General features: G+C 42.1%; 2 protein-coding genes across 3 annotated transcripts in view; one reads left to right on the plus strand and one right to left on the minus strand.

Moving 5' to 3' along the window:
- The window catches only part of PLPP1 (phospholipid phosphatase 1), a 104,347-nt gene extending 90,407 nt beyond the window's left edge, over positions 1-13,940 (plus strand). For both annotated transcript variants that reach the window (XM_019982742.2, XM_019982743.2), the window contains exons 4-6: positions 793-850; positions 11,164-11,340; positions 12,133-13,940. In XM_019982742.2, the coding sequence (XP_019838301.1) occupies positions 793-850; positions 11,164-11,340; positions 12,133-12,264 (367 nt within the window). In that variant the 3' untranslated portion in view covers positions 12,265-13,940. The remainder of the gene's footprint in view (positions 1-792; positions 851-11,163; positions 11,341-12,132) is intronic.
- MTREX (Mtr4 exosome RNA helicase) overlaps positions 6,677-21,457 on the minus strand; it is a 97,096-nt gene continuing 82,315 nt past the window's right edge. The window contains exons 26-27 of the mRNA XM_019982740.2: positions 14,125-14,229; positions 6,677-12,776 (exon numbers count right to left, since the gene is read on the minus strand). Coding sequence (XP_019838299.2) covers positions 12,724-12,776; positions 14,125-14,229 — 158 coding nt within the window. The 3' untranslated portion in view covers positions 6,677-12,723. The remainder of the gene's footprint in view (positions 12,777-14,124; positions 14,230-21,457) is intronic.

Here is a 21,457-nt window from a genome sequence, read left to right on the forward strand (position 1 = left end):
ACTGGAAAAACTATAGCCTTGACTAGATGGACCTTTGTTGGCAAAGTAATGTCTCTGCTTTTGAATATGCTATCTAGGTTGGTCATAACTTTCCAAGGAGTAAGCATCTTTTAATTTCATGGCTGCAGTCACCATCTGCAGTGATTTTGGAGCCCCCAAAAATAAAGTCTGACACTGTTTCCACTGTTTCCCCATTTATTTCCCATGAAGTGATGGGGCCAGATGCCATGATCTTCGTTTTCTGAATGTTGAGCTTTAAGCCAACTTTCTCACTCTCCTCTTTCACTTTCATCAAGAGGCTTTTTAGTTCCTCTTCACTTTCTGCCATAAGGGTGGTGTCATCTGCATATCTGAGGTTATTGGTATTTCTCCTGGCAATCTTGATTCCAGCTTGTGCTTCTTCCAGCCCAGCATTTCTCATGATGCACTCTGCATATAAGTTAAATAAGCAAGGTGACAATATACAGCCTTGACGTACTCCTTTTCCTATTTGGAACCAGTCTGTTGTTCCATGTCCAGTTCTAACTGTTGCTTCCTGACCTGCATACAGGTTTCTCAAGAGGCAGGTCAGGTGGTCTGGTATTCCCATCTTTCAGAATTTTCCACGTTTTATTGTAATCCACACAAGACCCTCCTAGGACTCATTTAAAGTTCCTGTTTAACTGTCCTCCCGCCCCACCCTCAAAGGTAAGGGGAGGGAGCTATATACAATGGGAAGGTGAGATTTATGAAATAAAAAATATTCTCAGTCTCTAGGAGGAAAGATTAATGTTTCTCTTCTTTCTCTTCTAGACTCTCCTTTTATTCGGGCCACTCTTCATTCTCCATGTACTGCATGATGTTCGTGGCAGTAAGTACTTTGGGTCTGTTGGTGGTGGGTTATGTGTGCGGGCACTTCATATATTCGGGTTTGGTGTTTTCTCCTGTGCGAATGCCTCTGACATTCTCATTGGCCTAACTGCCCAAGTCAACTGGAAGCCACTGCTTGTTGCACTAAGTTCAGAAGAGGAATGGATGGCTGCCTGTACTCTGCCAAGGCCAGTTAAAATTGTTTGAAATGACTTTGTCCTTCATCTAGAAGCAGCAGACAGGTGCATTGTATAGCAAGCTGCAAATTGGCAACCTTCAGGATAAGAGGGAATCTTTACTCTTGAAGCAGACAAGTGGTCAAAGCTACTTGTCACTTTTCTGACAGTGGTAGAATCCTAAACAGATCAGGTCTGCAAGTCTGGTGCTAAGAATTAGGTGACATGTCCCCTTACTCTGGGCCATGTTTTCTGAAGAGGTTTTCTGGAATATACAGACAGCTCCTGTGTCATCTCAGCAGGTCACTGCTCTGAAATCAAGCCAAGGTGGTGCTGCTGCTCCTTGTAGCCTCTCCCTGAGCCGGAGTCCTGGCCTCATTTGCACAGTGTGGGTGCTGAGTGGCCTGGCTTTCCCTGCATGGGGGGCTGCTGGGGTGAGGAATTGTGATTATTGGATGTGATGGCAGCTCTGTTGCTCTCATCTGAGCAAGTCTTATTTTCCTTCCACTTGGGGAAACATTGCCCAGACTGCTTTCCATGGACTAGAAAGGTTTCAGCTTCAGGAGCTTGTCATCAGTACAGCCTGCAGGAGCAATTTTAGTTGCACTTGTATTATACAAAGTCAGCAGTGAAGAGTTAGAGAAGACTGGCACCTATATTTTGCATATAAAACTAGAGATGAATGTGTATCGAGAGCAATTAGTGGAAGACCAGGCTTTAGGGCACTACAAGGGGTTTTCAAAGGTCAATTTAACTGACTTATTTTTATCAATCCTCTGTCTCTTTATGTATAAAATTATCAAAATTTGGTGGGAAAAGGAGATCTCTATCCTTACAGATCAGCTGTAATTTTTCTTTGTAAGTGGACTTTTATATAGTTGTGCTGTGTAAATTTGCTGTTGTCTGGCTGTTTTCAGTTACCCTTTCCCCTAAGATCACAAGTACTGTATAATAATTAAATCTATGATGTGGAAAGATTCATGATGTGTATTGTTAAGATTCCCCGCTGGAAGTTGGTTGGTTTCATTTAGGAAGAATTTAGTATCAGTTTTACCAGAATCTTACTTTTATTTGAAAAAACCAAACTCCAGAAATTAAAAGCATAAAATTTATAACATGTAAAAATTACAGATGTGTTACATAAAATTCAAATCTACAACTTCAAAACCTTTTCAATAATGCTAATTTTTGGCTTCTTCAACATCTCTGGAAATTGCAAGGCTTTCCTCATGTGTTAATTTTGTGAGGAAGAAACTGTAGCAATTCAACAAAATTCAGAACTTCCTTTTTAAAAAATACCCAAATGTTTTTGAAATTGTGCCATGGGAAATGTGACTTACTTGATGGCGAAAGTGAAAGTCGCTCAGTCATGTCCGACCCTTTGTGACCCCATGGACTGTTCAGTCCATGGAATTCTTTAGGCCACTGGAGTGGGTAGCCTTTCCCTTCTCCAGGGGATCTTCCCAACCCAGGGATTGAACCCAACCTTCCAGCACTGCAGGCAGATTCTTTACCAGCTGAGCCACAAGGGAAGCCCAAGAATATTGGAGTGGGTAGCCTATCCCTTTTCCAGGGGATCTTCCCAATCCAGGAATCGAACCAGGGTCTCTTGCATTGTAGGCAGATTCTTTACCAACTGAGCTATCAGGGAAGAGCTATTTGATGGTAGTAACAACAAATACTGTTCAGTTCATTTATCTTACTAGGAAAAGCTACCATTTTTCCTAAAGGGAGCCACCATTTTTTTTTTTTCTCTCTCTTTTTAAATAGGGCGTGGGACCAGGGGGAGAAGGGAAAGGCTGGAGCTATTAACATATCCTGAGAACTTTCCCTAAAGCAGAGTTTGTGACTACAGTGACTGGCTTTTGAATGTTTGTATGCCCCAGCGCCAGACACCACCAGGGCTGCTTTTGTGGTTTGTTATTCACTCGTGTGTCATTATCTTTAAGTCCTTCTTCATGAGAGAGACCTAAGAATCTGAGGTTGGTTGATACTGAAGATGATTTGCTTTTACACTACTCTGTTTTGTCTTTCTGATAGCCCCCATGACACAGAAGAGGGATGACTGCCACCCCTTTCACAAATGGGGAAATAGGGGCCTTGGGAGGAGCTGCTAAGGTCTATAAGCTCTCTGGGAATCTCTTGTTAATCAGGCTCCCTTGCTTTGTTGATTTCTTGAGCTGAACCCTAGTCCAGTTATTTTGAAGGTCAGGTGATACAGATCTCTGAAAGTAAGATGTAACATGTAACTTCAACCCACTCTTTAATTTCAAAGAATATTCTCAGATGTATCATACTCTAGACCTTAAAATTATTTTTGCTCTTCTTTGCTCCTTTGACCTTAAAATATCTGAATATTTGCTCAAACAGAAACATTTAATGAGCTTTTTTTGTGAAATATGAAATTAATGTATGGAGGATAAAACTAGAGAGGGCCTTGATGGCTAGCCTTCCCTGTGGACACTCAGGAACAAATGAAGAGGCAAATTAAAGATATATGCAGAGTGCAAATTCGGAGAAGGCAATGGCACCCCACTCCAGTACTCTTGCCTGGAAAATCCCATGGACGGAGGAGCCTGGTAGGCTGCAGTCCATGGGGTCGCAAAGAGTCGGACACGACTGAGCGACTTCACTTTCACGCATTGGAGAAGGAAATGGCAACCCACTCCAGTGTTCTTGCCTGGAGAATCCCCTGGGACAGGGGAGGCTGGTGGGCTGCCGTCTATGGGGTTGCACAGAGTCGGACACGACTGAATCGACTTAGCAGCAGCAGCAGCAACAGCAGAGGGCAAATTACCTCAACTCTAGTTTGGTAATTGGATCTGTATGAGCCATTTAGATTTACAGGTATAATGCAACAACAAATTCTATCATAGACCAAGAACTCTGGAGAAGCAGGCAGGCTACAGCAGCCACGCACGGGTTTCACCGACTCTGAGCAGTGGAAATACTGACTTGATGTAGATGTAGGCTCTAGCTTTTATTTCAGCCCCTGAATACATGGATGTCTCCTTGCTTTCCAGCTTTCATATTTATATACATCACTTAACCACTACCTACCCTCCTGCCCCCTGCCACACACACATTCCTTAGGCAATGACTCATCTTGTTCTCCTAGGCATCTTGGCATCATGGGTCAGTCCCAGATTTGGAAGATGTAGTCATTTAAATCCTGAGGATAGTCTTTGATAGCCAAAACTTCCCTGTCAATTCCTGATACCCAGAAATTAACTTCTAGTTAAAAATGTCCCTTAAAATACCTGACCATCGTTCTTCTCTAGCACACCCTACAGTGCTAGGAGTTAGCCCCCTGAAAAACACCTAGGTTGGTAGGAGCAAAGGGCAGGGCTTCTTTCCATATAGTCAATTGATGTGCAGTTGACTCTTAACTTCCCTTGACTTTTGCCAAATGCCAGATTCCAAATTTACTTGATTGTTCAGGAAAACAGGCATGGGCTGAAACCGTACTTTTTTCAGTACAGTAAGGAATATACAGTTTTCCCCAGCACTGTCATAGGGAGACTGTCACCCTAGATTGCTTATATCACTGCTGTTATAGAAGCTTGTTTGTAAATTACTACAGTTATTTATATCACTGCTGTTATGAACTTTCTGTATAAATTACTCCAGTGGGAACCGAAGTACCTCTCAGTGTGTTATGTTTCAGCTTGGTTTCCCTCCCTGTCAGACTGCCTCACATCTGGGCCTTGCCCCCCGCTGTGCTCAGGTAGTGCTTACCCGCCCAATTTAAGGAGGGATTTGAGGTTTAACTTTAGGAATTTTGTGAATCCTAAAGAAAACTAAGGCATGCCTTTCAGTGCTCTTCTGGCCAGGTCTCTCATCACATGAAGGTGGAACAACAGTGTACTTGGCATGGTCTTAGGCCAAGGTGTATTTCTTTGTGTTGAGCATGCTGTTGTTAGTCTAGTTCAGGGGTTGGCAAATTTTTTGTTACAGGTCATGTAATATTTAGGCTCTGTAAACCAGGTGCAATCTCAGCTGCATTTTTTTTTTTTCAAATCAGTCAGTTCAGTCACTCAGTTGTGTCTGACTCTTTGCCACCCCATGGGCAGGAGCACGCCAGGCCTCCCTGTCCATCACCAACTCCTGGAGCTTGCCCAAACCCATGTCCATTGAGTCGTCGATGCCATCCAACCATCTCATCTTCTGTCATCCTTTCTCCTCCTGCCTTCAATCTTTCCCAGCATCAGGGTCTTTTCAAATGAGTCAGTTCTTTGCATCAGGTGGCCAAAGTATTGGGGGTTTCAGCTTCAGCATCAGGCCTTCCAATGAATATTCAGGACTGATGATCTCCTTTAGGGTGGACTGATTGGATCTCCTTGCAGTCCAAAGGACTCGCAGGAGTCTTCTCCAACACCCCAATTCAAAAGCATCAGTTCTTCGGTGCTCAGCTTTCTTTATAGTCCAACTCTCACATCCATATATGACTACTGGAAAAACTGTAGCTTTGACTAGACAGACCTTTGTTGGCAAAGTAAATGTCCCTGCTTTTTAATATGCTGTCTAGGTTGGTCATAACTTTTCCCCCAAGGAACAAGCATCTTTTAATTTCATGGGTGCAGTCACCATCTGCAGTGATTTTGGAGCCCCTAAAAATTGTCTTTGTTTCCATTGTTTCCCCATCTATTCGCCATGAAGTAATGGGACCAGAGGCCATGATCTTAGTTTTTTCAATGTTGAGTTTTCAACCAGCTTTTTCACTCTCCTCTCTTACTTTCAAGAGGCTCTTTAGTTCTTCTTCACTTTCTGCCATAAGGGTGGTGTTACCTGTATCAGAGGTTATTGGTATTTCTCCTGGCAATCTTGATTCCAGCTTGTGCTTCTTCCAGCCCAGCATTTCACATGATGTACTCTGCATATAAGTTAAATAAGCAGGGTGACAATATACAGCCTTGATGTATTCCTTTCCCAATTTGGAACCAGTCTGTTGTTCCACGTCCAGTTCTAACTGTTGCTTCTTGACCTTTCACACTGTCCGTGGGGTTCTCAAGGCAAGAATACTGAGGTGGTTTGCTATTCCCTGCTCCAGTGGACCACGTTTTCTCAGAACTCTCCACCATGATCCATCCATCTTGGGTGGCCCTACGCAGCATGGCTCATAGTTTCATTGAGTTAGACAAGACTGTGGTCCATATGATCACATTTCAAATAACTGTTTAAAAATGTGAAAATAATCCCTTGACTCTAGTTGAAATTTGGGTGGAGGGACCCTCTTATTTTAAGAGTAAAATATAGGAATACCTCGTTTTATTGTGCTTCACTTTATCATGTAAATTGAAGGTTTGTGGCAACCCTGCAGGGAAGTCTATTGGAGCCATTTTTCCAACAGCATTTGCTCACTTTGTGTCTCTGTGTCACATTTTGGTAATTCTCAAAATATTTCAGACTTTTTCATTACTGTTCTATTTGTTATGGTCATTTGTGGTCTTTCATATTAGTGTTGCAAAAGAATTGCAACTTACTTGAAGGCTCAGATGATTGTTAGTACTTTTTAGTAATAATATATTTTTAAATTAAGGTATGTACTTTTTTTTAGACAAAATGCCACTGCACATTAATGGACTATACAGCATAGTGTAAACATAACTTGTATATACATTGGGAAACCAGAAAATTCATGAGACTTGCGCTACTATGATATTCACTTTATTGCAGTGGTCTGAAACCAAAGCCACATCTCCAGGTATGGCTTAATACAGATGTGCCTGTAGTAAGAGACTTTATGAGGCAACAGCATTTAGGAGTTACATGTTACAGTCAATTGAGGAAAGGCAGAAACAAACTGGCTTCAAAAAATACCTTATTCAGCAGTTTAATTGAATTTTTAAAATGAGATTGTATAACTAGATCCTTTAATGGAGGATACTGGTCGAGTCATAAGGTCTCTTCTAACTAGTTTCTGCTGACTGAACTAGGCTCTGCACACGCAGTGGCTGTACCAGATTGGCTCTGAGCTCTTGATTGACTCCGTCTTAGCCACTGGACCACCAGGGAAGTCCCCCCAAGACAGTTTTAACCAGCTCACACAGTGGGGCTGCTGACCGGTTGTGGGAAGGGATCCTGCCTACATTCCTTAGCCACCTGGTGGTGCTTGTGGTGGGTTAGTTGCCAAATTGTGTCTGATCCTTCCGACTCCACGGACTGCAGTCTGCCAGGCTCCTCTGCCCATGAGATTTCCCAGGCAAAAATACTGGGTTGCCATTTCCTTCTCCAGGGGATCTTCCCAACTCAGGGATGGAACCCCATCTCTTGTGTCTCCTGCATTGCAGATTCTTTACCAACTGAGCCATCAGGGAAGTCACCTGGAGCCCAGAACAAAGATCTGACCAAATCTTGACCCAAAGGCATTTCACCAGGGAACTTTGACTGCTATTTGTTTCAACATGTCACTTAAGAAAAACAGCATCAGAAATACCACTGATGACAGCAGTAGTAGGGTATCAACCTGCCACAGAAGGCATGACAGCAGGTTTAATTCTGATTATTAGAGTTAGGATTCCAAAGAAAACAAGGTTTTGTTGTTGTTGTTTAGCTGCGAAATCGTTTCCAATTCTTCATGGCCATGGACTGTAGCCCTCCAGGCTCCTCTCCATGGGATTTTCCAGGCAAGAGTGGAGTGGACACCATCTCCTTCTCCAGGTAGCCCGTTTTCAGCCTGCCTTTTTATGTCAACAAGTCTTCCTTTGCTGTCTGGAGTTTTGTGGGTTGCTCTGCTGACAGAACTGGTAGCTGCATGTTTCATCCTCTGTCCCTCTGCTGTCCTGCCATGGGGCTTCCTGAACCTGCAGTATCACAGTGTGAAGCCTCTGCTTCTGGGGAGCACCTTAGTGAAGTGCTGCAGGTTGCTTTTGTCCTGCCAGAAGCTTGTCTTTTATTTCTAGTTGTGACCTTTCTACTTCACCAGGAAGTTGAATTTCCACTTGTCTCCCTGGCCACCTGGTTTTTTCCAGTGTGGCTGCCACTCTTCTCCATTTTCTATTAAATGGCTCGTTCTTGTCTAACCATAGCTTTTGTTTGCCAGCAGCCCATCATGTATCTGTTAGGTACCGTTTCTACAACTTGTGAAAACTAAACAGTTCCTTCATAAATAAACCCGAGAGCAGATGCAGCCCAGCAGATTTCCGGGCCAAGTCTGCTGCAGGTCATACTGTGTGCCCTCTCACAGTCAGGGCTATGTGGTGCCCTTCGGTTTGTCTGTGGATTGGCAGTTTCCCCCACTGGGGAAATTTGAAAATTGTAGATGCTGCCACTGAGCCAGCCAGTCTGGTACCATACACAGACTGGATATGGAGTTCTGGAAGTTCTAAATCTTAAGATATAAGCAATTGAATGCTTTCCTTCTTGTAGTACATATGTGATTAACATATGCGTGTGTAGGGAGAAGGGGAAGAGTGGAGGTTGCAAAGGCAACAAAGGTTACAAAGCCTTTTTATTCTCAACTCTGGCATTAAAGCATGAGCAGTCCCCCTATCTAGTTCTGATATAGCAGTGCTGAGATATATCAGATATTCAGTTTCTCGGAGACAGAGAAAGATGGAGGAATAGAGACTTGTTTTTAAAGGAACATATATGCTTTCCTCTCCCCTGTCAAAAGACAAGGAGTAGAATAGAAAAAGATATATAAATCCACAAAGTCAAAGAATGGAAAAGGAGACAATAAGCAAGAGGTAAAGATTTTGGAAAGCGTTAAATGAGTGGTAGGAGGAAGCTGAATCTCTAGTGCCTCTCGAGGGTGGGAGCTTAAAAGATCTGCACGAGGGTGGGAGCTTAAAAGATCTGCACTGTGGAACCTGAGAAAGGCTTAGGAAGTGGAGCCCCCAGAAAGTCAGCATTGTACGCTTTCTTGGACCTGCTTATGTAGGACAGACTTTCGGCTGGCAACACAGGAGGTCAGTTGTCAAGGTCTGGAGTTCAGGGCATGTCAACCATGCAACTCAGGTGACCCAAGTTTCAACAAAGTCAGTGTGTTTACCTCTTGAGGGTCTACTGAAACCAAAGTCCTCACAGGGAAGAGCAGGGCTAGAGGTGGTGCCTGGCTTTTGCTACATCAAGTGCCTTGGACCCAGAGATACAAAACAGGCAAACAGGAAGCCCATTCAATTAGCCAGTCTCACTCAAGAGCTGAGAATTGTTCTGTAACAAGAGCCTTTACTCAAGCCATGGCCATTAGTTCCCACAAGAGATGAACACAGACTCTTATTTAATTAGGTACTTAGAGGCGGAAGATCTCACCTAGAGTATACTGCAGTGTGTTTGGTTATTGATCCATAAGCGAATGTTATTTTCACAGGGATGTTGAGGAAGAGATTGGGGCAAAATAATACTTACTTAACATATGTGTGTGGGCTACCTAAAGTCAAAGTCAGAATTCTTTGGAAGAAACAGAGGGATTTTAGAATCCTAATTGAGGAAGAACCTTGAAAGTCCTGAGTTTCCTTTATGTTGGAAGTATAAAATAAATCCCTAAGTCCATTTGAGAGTTGTTTTTTAACTGTGTTCCTAGCAGGGATGGGTGCAGTTCTCCCTAATACGTCTGCATTCGTGTCAAGTATTTGTAATTCCTAAGTACATGTTTTTATAGTCTAAATAGCTGATGCCTTTAACCATCATCTGGAAAGATAGCTTAACAGGAACTAGAAGAGAGACAACTAAACTTTTGGATAATAACATATAAAACTTGGCTCCTAGTTAAAGAATTGTTTTCCTTAAAATGAACAAAAAATTTCCAGGTAGAACTAATGAGGTGAATCTTATCTGGCACGGCTGTGGTACCTAACTGGCTTCAGCCTAGCACATGCTAAGTAACTTTGCTCCATCTAGAACCAAGTATCTAGCCACCTCCAGAATCTTGAGACAAGCCTCTTACTCTGTACTTGTTTATAGCTTCAACAGCAGCAAACCAAAAAGGGGAGAGGAGCTCTGCAGAAAGCCAAAAGCACTTCAGCCTATTAATTAGTTCAACTCAGTTAAACAACTGGTATGCTCTTTTAGGATTAGATGTTTATACTATAAAGTACTTGATAAAGTTAGACCACCTCTGTGTCTTTGCCAGGTGCTAAGAACTGAACATGCACAGCAGTGCCCAGAGAACTAGGAATGGACTTATCTATCTACTTTAAATAGGCAGGGTCAGTGGGCACAGCCACATAAATTGTTTTCTGCAGACTGCATTTAAGTAAGTGCTGTGATTCATGGGGTCGCGAAGAGTCGGACACGACTGAGTGACTGATCTGATCTGATAAGCCATAAATTATTGAACAGAGTTTTTAAAATGAATATTAAGAATTATATTATTAGATAGAAGTTAGGGGAAAAAAAGACCATATTTGCTGAAAGGTGTTCATAGGAAACTATTCCACATTTGTTCTTTATTACAGTCTTTGGGGATGCACCAAAGTCAAGGGCAGGCTGACACAGCAAAGGGGAGATTCTCAGGTCTGATAGTGTATGGAAAAATCATAGAACTTTAAAGGGTACAGGTGCTATTGAAAGAATACTCTTACTGGATCAGGACTAAACTACAGACTGTATTATTTACTTAGGCAGATTATTGTATTTACTTATGAATACTTATTTAGTCTCAGTCACTCATGTTAAATAATTTGAGGCTAGAGAACTCTCAGGTAAATTGTTTGGGTGAATTAAGCAAACTTAGTTCCTAAACAGGCTGGGCAGAAAATACAGTAGCCTGGCCCAGGGTAAGGCAACCTGTGCTCAGAGCAGTAGCAGTTGATCCCAAGACTGAATTAATGACCACTGTAACTCAAAATGGAAGGGAAGGAGCAGCCCCTGAAATCCTAGGTTATACACACAGAGACGCTTACCTTGTTTATAATTTGGAGAGTGGTCTAACTAGAGCACTAGACAGGTAATAAATTCTTGTAAACTGTTACTAGGGCAATGTGTATTTTCGTTTTATTTTGGGACTAATTTTTAGGTATTCATGAGTACAAGAATGCTTGCCTAAAGCCTTCTTCCATATATAACACTGATTAATGATCATTAATACTTAATGCTATCATTTAAAACATCAATCTTTTAGAAATGTGATATTTAATATAAAATATAGTCTTCGGTTGGTATACTAAACTTTTTTTCCCCCTATCTTTTCTATTAGCTTTACCTTCAAGCCAGAATGAAGGGAGACTGGGCAAGACTTTTACGCCCTACACTGCAATTTGGTCTTGTTGCTGCATCCATTTATGTGGGCCTTTCTCGAGTTTCTGATTACAAACACCACTGGAGTGATGTGTTGACTGGACTCATTCAAGGAGCTCTGGTTGCAATATTAGTTGTAAGTATCCATGGTAGCAGCCTACATCTTGAAATTGACAAACACTTGGACAAATAAGTAGAAAAAAAGGTTCCAATGAGAAAACTATGTTAAGGCAGAGAATGTGGCTCAATAATTGCTACTGAGTAAGGACCCCAATGTTATTAAAAGTCATTTTAGGACAGACAGGAAATAATACCTAGGTTATTTACTTTCTGCAGAAGTTGTTAAAAAATTTTACTAAGTTTTTTTTTTTTTTAAATAGTAAAAAGCCCTGGGTATACAGTTTTCTTTTTGGTATAAATTGAAAATAATTTACATGAAGAACGACACTTTTTTTTTTCATTAAGGGCTGGCTGGCAGAGTGAAGCTTTTTGCCCAAGACATAACAAAGCAACTCTCAGAATGTCTTTAACAAAAATGCCTGTTAGCTACTAATTTGTTGTTGCTGCTCAGTCACTGAGTCATGTCCGTCTCTCTGTGACCCCATGGACTCTAGCCTGCCAGGCTCTTCTTGTCCATGGGATTTCCCAGGCAAGAATAGTGGCCTGAGTAGCTACTGCCTTCTTCATGGGCCCTTCCTGACCCAGAGAGTGGACCTGCATCTCTTGCTTTGCAGGCAGGTTCTTTACCACTGAGCCACCGGGAAGCCCAGCCACTAATTTATTAGTACCCTTAACTTTTACCCTGTAATGCATATCCTTTTATTTTTTGAACACTGCTTATTGCAATTTTTGTTATGGTTTTTCAACTTATTTAAAATTTTATCATTTGATACTCTGCCCCATTCTAAATGTTATCTGTTCTACATAGGCTGTATATGTATCAGATTTCTTCAAAAAGAGAAGTTCTCCTTTTAAAGAAAGAAAAGAGGAGGATTCTCATACAACTCTACACGAAACACCGACGACGGGGAATCACTATCGAAACAGTCACCAGCCTTGAAGGTGGCACAGTGCCCAGATGAAGCTGGCCTGCTTTCTAAAGAAAAATGATTGCAACCAGAAGGCAAGAAGATGCGTCTTTCTTCCCGGTGTACAAGCCTTTAAGGGACTGCTGCTACTGTACCTCCTGGATGCCTACTTTACCTGTGTGTATATAGTTACAGTTAACACAACGGTTATCTAATAGCTCTAAGTTCATTTTAAAAAATTTCAACGGCCTTTCACTAAACAATGCCCCACCTGTACATTGTTTTATTAAAAAATGTAACGCTTATGTACAAATGTGTATGTAATATGCTTTCTTAGAATGATGCTTGATTTAAATATAATACATATTAAAATGTTTCAGGACAACTGTCTTGAGATGGGAAAACCAAATCAATACTTATAGGCATTTGTAGTTGATTGTAATCAGACAGGTGGAGAACAATTTATAATTCCACATTCCTTAGCTGACTGTTTATAAGTAGAGGCTGGCAGCAAACACAATATCTCTCTTGATTTTGGTGATTCCTAAGGGAAAAGAAAATATGATGTAAATTTTCAAGACCACAAAGAATGTAATGCCCATCCACTGGGGTTTTTTAACAACTCACATTAAATTGGGGAGAAGGCAATTCGGAAAATACAAAACCTTGCTGGTCTGAAAGACACCTAGAGGAGGAGTTCATAGCCATTTCTGAGAAACGGGAAACTTCGAAACCAGACCCCTGTTCTTATGAATCCTGACTCTACAGTACCCCATGTGTGGCGGGGCTAGGGGTGTCCAAAATTATTTTTAAAGACTTGGAAAGAATAAGCTGTCAAAAGAAGTTAGTTACCCCAAAGCATGAATTTTCAGCCTACAATGGAAGGCACTATATTTCAGTTACCATGTGAAATTCTTTCTGGGCTAAGGCAGGACAAACTGTTCGAAAGTTTACAAAACTAGACTTAAACCCACAGTGATTCAATAGGTCTGCTCTATTTAACAATGTTGATAACGTAAGCCAGTTTCTGCAAACTTCTTAGAACACTAAGTAGATAGCAAAATCAGTAGGTTTGACTGTGGTCAACCAACTCAGAGCAGCACCATGTCTCTATTCTTGGTGCTTTCAGTCCTTTTTCTCGGCCAGCAGACAGATGGCGTGAAGTTATGTGCAAGCGCGTGTGCCTCCCCGGCACTACCGCCATGATGTAGCCAGCCTTTCCCGAGTTGGTCTTCCTGCTTCCACCGAGCTAATCTACAGACTTGCCTACAATGCACCAGCAAGAACTGCCTGGTGAAACCCATGCCCGAGCACGCCACTCCTGTGCTCAAAACCTCCGATCACCTCAGAGGAAAAAGCTGAGTGCTAGGGCCTACAGGACCATTCTTTTCTTCTTCCAACCCCTGCTGTTCGATTCATTGTTCACTGTGCTCCAGCCACACAGGCCTGTTGCTCCAGTACATCAAGTATATATGGAGGGGCTCTAGGCCATCATATCCATCTCTCAATTCTCTGTTGTCTCTTCCTTCGTTTGTATCACTACCTGATGTATTTTAATTGTTGACTTGTTTACTGTCCGCCCCCTGCACTAGAATGTGAGCGCCATGAAGGCAGGGGTTTGTCTCTTTTTTGTTCACTGCTGTATTCCCTGGTGCTTAAACCAATGCCTGGCACACAATAAGTGCACAATAAATATTTTGAGATTTTATCTATATTCATTTACAAACTGTTTCCAACACACACTGATATTTTCTTTGAATGCTACTAGGTGGCCTGCCATGGCAATCCAGTGAAGAATATCTGGAAATGTTCTCCTAGGTTGTGGTCAAGAGGTCAAATCTCAACAGGATTTGCAAAAATTACTAGAAAAACCTTATGGGCTGGATACTGACCTTCTGCAAATTTATTTTCCAGCTCAGTGTTTCCAATGGCTTTTGCTGCTTGACACATTTGTCGAAGTAGTTCCTCCAGGCGCCTCATACAACGAATTATGCTGCCTGGACAGAAAAGCAAACAAATCACTTGTAAAGTGTAAATAATCAGGAAAAGCAGAACTTTTGTTAAGACACAAGGAAGGCGAACATGGGATGATTAACCAACAGTCCTCTGAGGAACTTGTACTGCAGTAAATCAGTAGTAAACTTGACTAGTGACTGCTAGGCACCAGGAAGGCCACAAGGATGAAGAGTTTAATTCCCGTCTTTGCCTAATGGTAGAGAGAGGCGTGGATTTATTATAATGTGTTGATACTTGCTCTTACAGAAGTACACAAAATGCCCTGGGAACAGAGGACAGAACAACATGGGTGAAGGGCAGCAAAGGTGACATATGATTTGGGTCCTTTATGCATAAGGTCACTGTCAGGCCGTGACAAGGCAAGACCACCAAGGCAATGCAGAAATGCCCAACAGACCACAGTGGGCCCTGGGCGTGGCCTACCACGGCCTCTGGATACTACCCTCTGAAGAGAACGCAATGGAGAATGTTTAAGGAAGGGAATAACAGAAGCAGATTTTCATTTTAAAGGTGCAATCGATCATTCTTCTGGACCTTAAACAGGCTCTTTCAGCAATAATTTCCTCACACAGTGTATCCTCAATGAAGCATAGAAGAGGCGATCAATCCCTTCCCATTTGGATTTGACTCCCCGAGACAAGTGTTTGCATCAAAGGTGAAGTTGTAAACACACTTGCACTTCCGTCAGGCTTGCACGAGGAGGAGCCTCTGGATTCTTTCTCTAAGTACTACCTAAGTTGAAAACTCTTGGATTTTAGTTTTAATGCCTGAAATACAGAGGAGTATCAGTTCTCTCTGGTATGCAAGCTGTGACCTCACACTTCAGGTTCTTATTTAACTCCTTGTAACACTGCTACTGCTACATCGCTTCAGTCGTGTCCGACTCTGTGCGACCCCATAGACGGCAGCCCACCAGGCTCCCCCGTCCCTGGGATTCTCCAGGCAAGAACACTGGAGTGGGTTGCCATTTCCTTCTCCAATGCATGAAAGTGAAAAGTGAAAGTGAAGTTGCTCAGTCGTGTCTGACTCTTAGCGGCTCCATGGACGGCAGCCCACCAGGCTCCTCCATCCATGTGATTTTCCAGGCAAGAGAACTGGAATGGGGTGCCAGTGCCTTGTAACACTGGAATAATTTATTAACATGTATCTTGTAAAACACTCATTGTACTGTGTTCAGGGCTCTTTTTACCTTTTAATGCCCTCCACATTATGGTCCAATGTGCCCAAGGGAGAAAAACAATGGAGATTTAACTCCTAAAGCTCTTGCTCTTAAACACGGTATGTTATGCTGGTAACTGGAGCAGATGTGGATGAGAAATACAAACTACCAAAGTGGCAGCAGAAAGGATGGGATTCAAAACGAAGAGGGTGCAGAAGAGTGGAAGGCGGCCCTGGAATCGAGAGCGACTTCCACCGAAGAGGAGAGAGTAAGGGACAAGAGATATGCACATGAGTTTCTAGCTTAAGACAGCCTACTGGCACCTGCCTGTCCTCTGAAGCAGAAGTGATCATCCACAAAGCTGGCACAAGTGAGGAAGGTGTGCAAGGAGAGCAGTGAGGATCTGGAATCGCCTGTAAGACGAGCCTCAGAGCCAGAGACCACAGTCTCTGGAGAGGAAGACGAGGGATTACGATTCAGATGTGCCATCTACTGCCTGAGGGACTGTATTAGCGAGCTAGGGAAACACTATAAACTAAATGAGGCAGAATGTTCCAAGTGTCAGATACCCAGCTGGTGCACAACAATCTCCTCCTCCTCTGCTGGGGCTACATCTATTACTAGGAAAGTTTAATGTGATCCTGAGGTTACAGACTATGGCTTCTGAAGACACCAAATGATACAATTTTTGTCCAGGAGAACTCTGCTACTGAAGTACAGGATTAGAGAATGAATTACTAGACTGATCCACCTGGAGGTACATATAATGGTAGACAGAAACACAAGAATCTCAGTTGCATCCTAATTCTCTTTACATGACTAGAAAGAGAACTGTGGCTCAGAAGGGAAGTTCTAAGCAGTAGTGGGGCCCCTTCATAGCAGGTCTCCAAGAGAATGAGGAAGCATACCTACCTGGGCATTTACTTTCTGTTACTGAGACAACTGATTCTAACACCAATAAGCTATATTAAGATTTTGAAAATTAACTGAACAAATGAAAAACAGGCTTGCTGCTGCTTTTACTAGTAACCTTTAACAACAACAACAAAAATGATTTCACAAAAGATGTTCCCAAGTAGGAGGAGACTATGTCATTGGCTACTTCCAACATCCTACCACCATCTTAACAAACAAGAAACCCTAGAGGGGTTAATGACTTTCAGGTTCACCCTTTAGAGCAATGGCTTCCCTTTTAAACTGTGAGGCTAAGAGTTCCTGGAAGAAGAATCTCGGACCTTCAACCACTTTACAAATACAGGTAAGAGTATTAGCCTATTCCCTAAGAACAGGAAGCTGCCAGGTTGGCCACTAGCCACTGTGGGGTCAGAAGGTGGCATCCCCTAGACCCACTGGTAAATTCATGACTTGATAAATGGACAGCACCTACTTTTATCTCTTCCCCTGGATGTGTGTTTCAGCTCTTACTGCCCTTTACTGGCACCCCTGTGCAGGCACAAGCAACATAATAACAAGGGCTGCAGTCCTGTGGGCAGGTGAGGAGCCTATCCCTGACCCCCTGCATCCCAGGAGGAAGAGTGCTCCTCTACTGCCCCCAAATCTAATACCATTCATTCAAATGCCAATAGGAGCCCTGGTGAGTCTGTTTCAGCCCTGATTCAAACATAAGGTTCTGGATGGTCTGATATTTCTGTACCAGGATAATCATTTGTGGACCCTAAGTTTTAGCTTTAAAGATACTATTTCATGAAGTTCAGTCATTAGCACGTCACTCATTTTTGCTGTAACATTTTTTACTTAAGTGAAAGTTACTCACTTCTAGGCCACAATTATAAAAAACAGCTGTTACAAAAACAAAACAATGCTATTAATTCTACCTAGATGCTATTACTGGATCAACAAAAAGTTGATCACCCACACATATTACAGACACCTCAAACTCAACAGTTTCACAAAGTGAATTCATTCTTTTCCTTTCAAATCTTCTCTATTAACCTGTGAAAATCTTCAAGTTTACTCACCTATAAAGTGGAGATAATAATAATTCTTAAACCTAAATGGGGTTATTATGAGAAATGAATGAAATAATGTATGCAGGGTGCTTAGTAAGTGGCAGTAATACAATAGGAACTCAATAAATGCTGGCTCTATTTGTTATTTCTGTTCTCAGTGCAAAGAATGCTGAGCTCTAGTACTGCTTTGCATTGAAAGAGGAAATCCAATCGCAATAGCACTGGGTGTCTAAAGGGTCGGGGGGCTGGAACGGAGAACGTAAAGAACATCAGATTACCCGTGCAACTAGACAGTAAATGTGTGTTTTGCCAACACTTCTATTTGAAGAAAATAAAATTAGGTAATGGTTAAAAATGTAAATATACAGCACTTCAAAAAGCAAAGAATGGATTCCGCAGGCCATTTGGAACTGAAATGGAGCCCTTCATAAATGTTTGCTGTGCAGGCTGCCAGTCAGCTGCCTGTGCTCACAAATATTGTTTTGACTGAATTCAAATGTGTCCCGGGAAACATAGATAACCTGATATTGTTTAGGTATTTCTGCAAATTGAAAAACTCATGTTAATAGTGGAGAAGGCAATGGCACTCCATTCCTTTACTCTTGCCTGGAGAATCCCAGGGATGGAGGAGCCTGGTGGGCTGCCGTCTATGGGGCCACACAGAGTCGGACACGACTGAAGCGACTTAGCAGCAGCAGCAGCAGCAACAGCATGTTAACAGCCAGAATCTGCAAAAGCTATCAGAGACCAAACATATGAAGTAAATATATATTTACTTCAGATATAGCCAGATATAGCTCACGCCAACTCAATTTCTGGAAAACTGAGTTCTGACAGTTTCAGATGAGATGAGAACAATTAAGAAGTGAGGCCAGGAGACACAGGGTTGCACATACAATGGCTGTGGCAGTCGGCCTCAGTCTTGTCAAGAAATCACCTTGTGTGCACACACACCGTTCACAGCTGCATGCAGCATAAGGGCTATTTATTCCTGATGGAGACTCATGAAGACTCCTGGAAAGAGGTGAATCTCCCAGTACACTTCCTACCTACTACAGTTCTCCGTAATCCAAGGCTTCTCCTTACTCCCAGTTTTAGAAATCTTTCTGCCTCATCAATTATGACCACCTAGATTAAGTGTAAGACAAGAGATAAAAGGCCATCACCCTTCCTCCCAGGCTATCTGAAGCTGACCAGAAACAAAAACACACACTAACAACCAAATGGTTTATTACGAACCTTTTTTCTGGTTTTGCCCGAGTGGAAAGTAAAACCGAATCCTTAATAGTAATGAAACTGTAGTAAAATACACACAAAATCTACCACTTTAAAGCATGTGCCCCAGCGTCACTACCCCTTTTTTATACTTAGGTTTATATCACCATTCTGGAAGAATGCACACTTAGATAATAATTCACATGGCATAAAATTCACCCTTTGGGGACTTCCCTTGTAGTCAAGGGACATGGTTGGATCCCTGGTGGGGGAACTAAGATCACATATGCTGTAGAGCAACTAAGTTCATGAGCTGCAACTACTGAGCCCCAGGGTTATAACAAAGCCCCAACACCACGACTACCGAGCCCCAGCGCCACGACTACCGAGCCCCAGCGCCACGACTACTGAGTCCCAGGGCCACGACTACAGAGTCTAAGCGCCACAACTCAGAATCCATATGCTGCAATGAGAGATCCCCCCGCCCCACTCAACAAAGACCCCCGAGTGTCCATAGCTAAGATCCGGTAGAGTCAATACAAACACAAATTCACCCTTTTAAATAAGTGCACAAATTCAGTGGTTTTTAGTATATTCAGAGTTGTACAACCATAACCACTATTTAATTTTAGAATCTTTTTATCAAACCCAAAAGAAACCCAAGTCCATTAAGCAGTCACACCCACCACCGGTCCATGGTAACCACAAATCTACTTCTGTCTCTCTATAGCTTTGCCTATTCTGGACATTTCACATAAATGAAATTATCCAGTAGGTGGCTTCTGTGTCTGCCTCCTTTCACTTAGAAGCTTAAAGTGTTTCAAGTTCATATACTATCACGAATCAGTCCTTCACTCCTTTTTCTAGCTGAGTACTGTTCCACTGTATGAATAAAACACAATTTAACTATCCACCCGATTGAAGGACATTTGAGCACACAAGCGTGAGGGCAGTTTTACAAACATCAGGCTCATGTGGTTCTTGAACAAAACATTCTAGTTGAGGACAGAAGAAATCAACACATTTCTTTACCTGGAGAGGTATTTATTTCTACCTCCAACTTGCTGGCATTCCCAAAAGTGGTTCCTCCAGTTCATGCCCTAAATCTGATATAATACCTCCTATCTAAGTGGTTACTGAGGCCTGAGATTAGAATCATAAATACACTTTCCTGCAATCATTTACCATATTAGATCCCAGCTCAGGCTGAAAACATTCTGGGAGGGCAGAGACTATTGCCTGTACTGCACGCAGCACAATTCCTGGTCCCACTAGGGTCTCAGTTAATTATTCATCAAAAGAGTAAGAATCAGGTGCTAATTCTTAAGTCATTTAGTACTAAAATTGTGCCAAAAGTTAAATAGAGAAAAGATACATACTAATAAAATGCTACTCTATTAGCAAATGTAAAAAAAACAACCCAGCTGGAAAATCCCTTATGACACTGATGTATCCTCTCCTAGGGAAGGGTAAAGCTATGCTAGTTGAAAGGCACATGAAAAGAACTTGTGGCGGGGCAGAGAGTGGGAAGGCACAAAAGAGCATTTGCTTAGAAACCCCTGACAGACGTCAGCACTGCAGCGAGCAGTTTCCCATGATGATCTGTCACAGCAGCTTTCCTGACGGCATGTGCTTAAAGGAAAGCAAATCCGTCCTACACAGGGAAGAGCACCGTACCGCGTTTGTACAGGCAAATAAATAGTACCCACCATTCAAGGTTAACTAGCTCCAGCTAATGTTTGAAAAGTTCTTAAAACTACCTCTGAGGCTCATGACATGATTGGACACTTGACCGCAGCACACTGAAAAGTTCCAATGTAGTCATTTTCTGCCTATAAAAGTAAAGACACACTATACTAGGGGTAGAGCTGTGATTATAGTACTTTTCCAATTATATCAAGCATGTGCCGTAACAAGACGAGGAGAGAATGGCTATTCTGAAGTGGATAAAGTAAACACCACCACAGTTTTTTTTAAAAAAAAGGTTGTGGCAAGGAGACACAGTATGCCAGAGAAACGAAATAATATCCTAATATCCCAAGGTTCTCAGTATTTTTTTTTTGCTGTTTAATTACATATTTTATGAGCCAATATATAGTCTATTCTAGTTTTAGAAAGAAAAGGTAGAGCTGACATAATGGTGCCATGAAAACTGTGTTGATATTAGACCCAATTTCAATTTATAGTTATGAATCCCTTAATTTTCAACCTTAGATTTCATGAGCAAACTGTGACATCAAAACAGCCCCAAGGAATTGAAAAGAGGTAAAAATATTGATTTCAGGAATTGCTCATATGTGGGGGAAAACATCAACTCATAGGTGGCAGAAATACAAACTACCTTCAATTTTAACACTTTACAATTTATCTTCCATACCGTGATAACTTTCCCACTTAAGTACAAAGAATAGAAAAATAATCTATAAAGATAATTTTACAAGGCTTCCTCTATTTCTAGGTCTACTGTTCCTTCATTTCTCTTAAACAAATAAACCACACAATGCACCACTACTGTTTCATGCCGCTGTGCCTACCTTCTCAGAGAAGCAGATATACAAATATGAGCTAGCATATTAGTAATTCTAGAATCTGGGCACAGAACAGTCACGGTTTCATTCCTATCTTCCAAAAAGAAGTTATACTGAAGAGTGGTGATCCTGTACCTGATTGCCTTTGTATCTCTGAAACACACAAGCTGTCATACACCCCCTGGGTTTCTGTGGGTTAAGTGAGGTGAGGGTGTCACGTGTTCCTCTTCTCACACCATCAGTTATGACAGGCCTTCTGACCATCCCTACAGCATTTTCAGAGGATGGAGATGGCACAATTCTAGGCAGTATTTAAGAATCCTCTTGGTGATCCAAA

This window comes from Bos indicus, chromosome 20 (assembly GCF_029378745.1).
Source record: "Bos indicus isolate NIAB-ARS_2022 breed Sahiwal x Tharparkar chromosome 20, NIAB-ARS_B.indTharparkar_mat_pri_1.0, whole genome shotgun sequence".
Lineage (NCBI taxonomy): Eukaryota > Metazoa > Chordata > Mammalia > Artiodactyla > Bovidae > Bos > Bos indicus.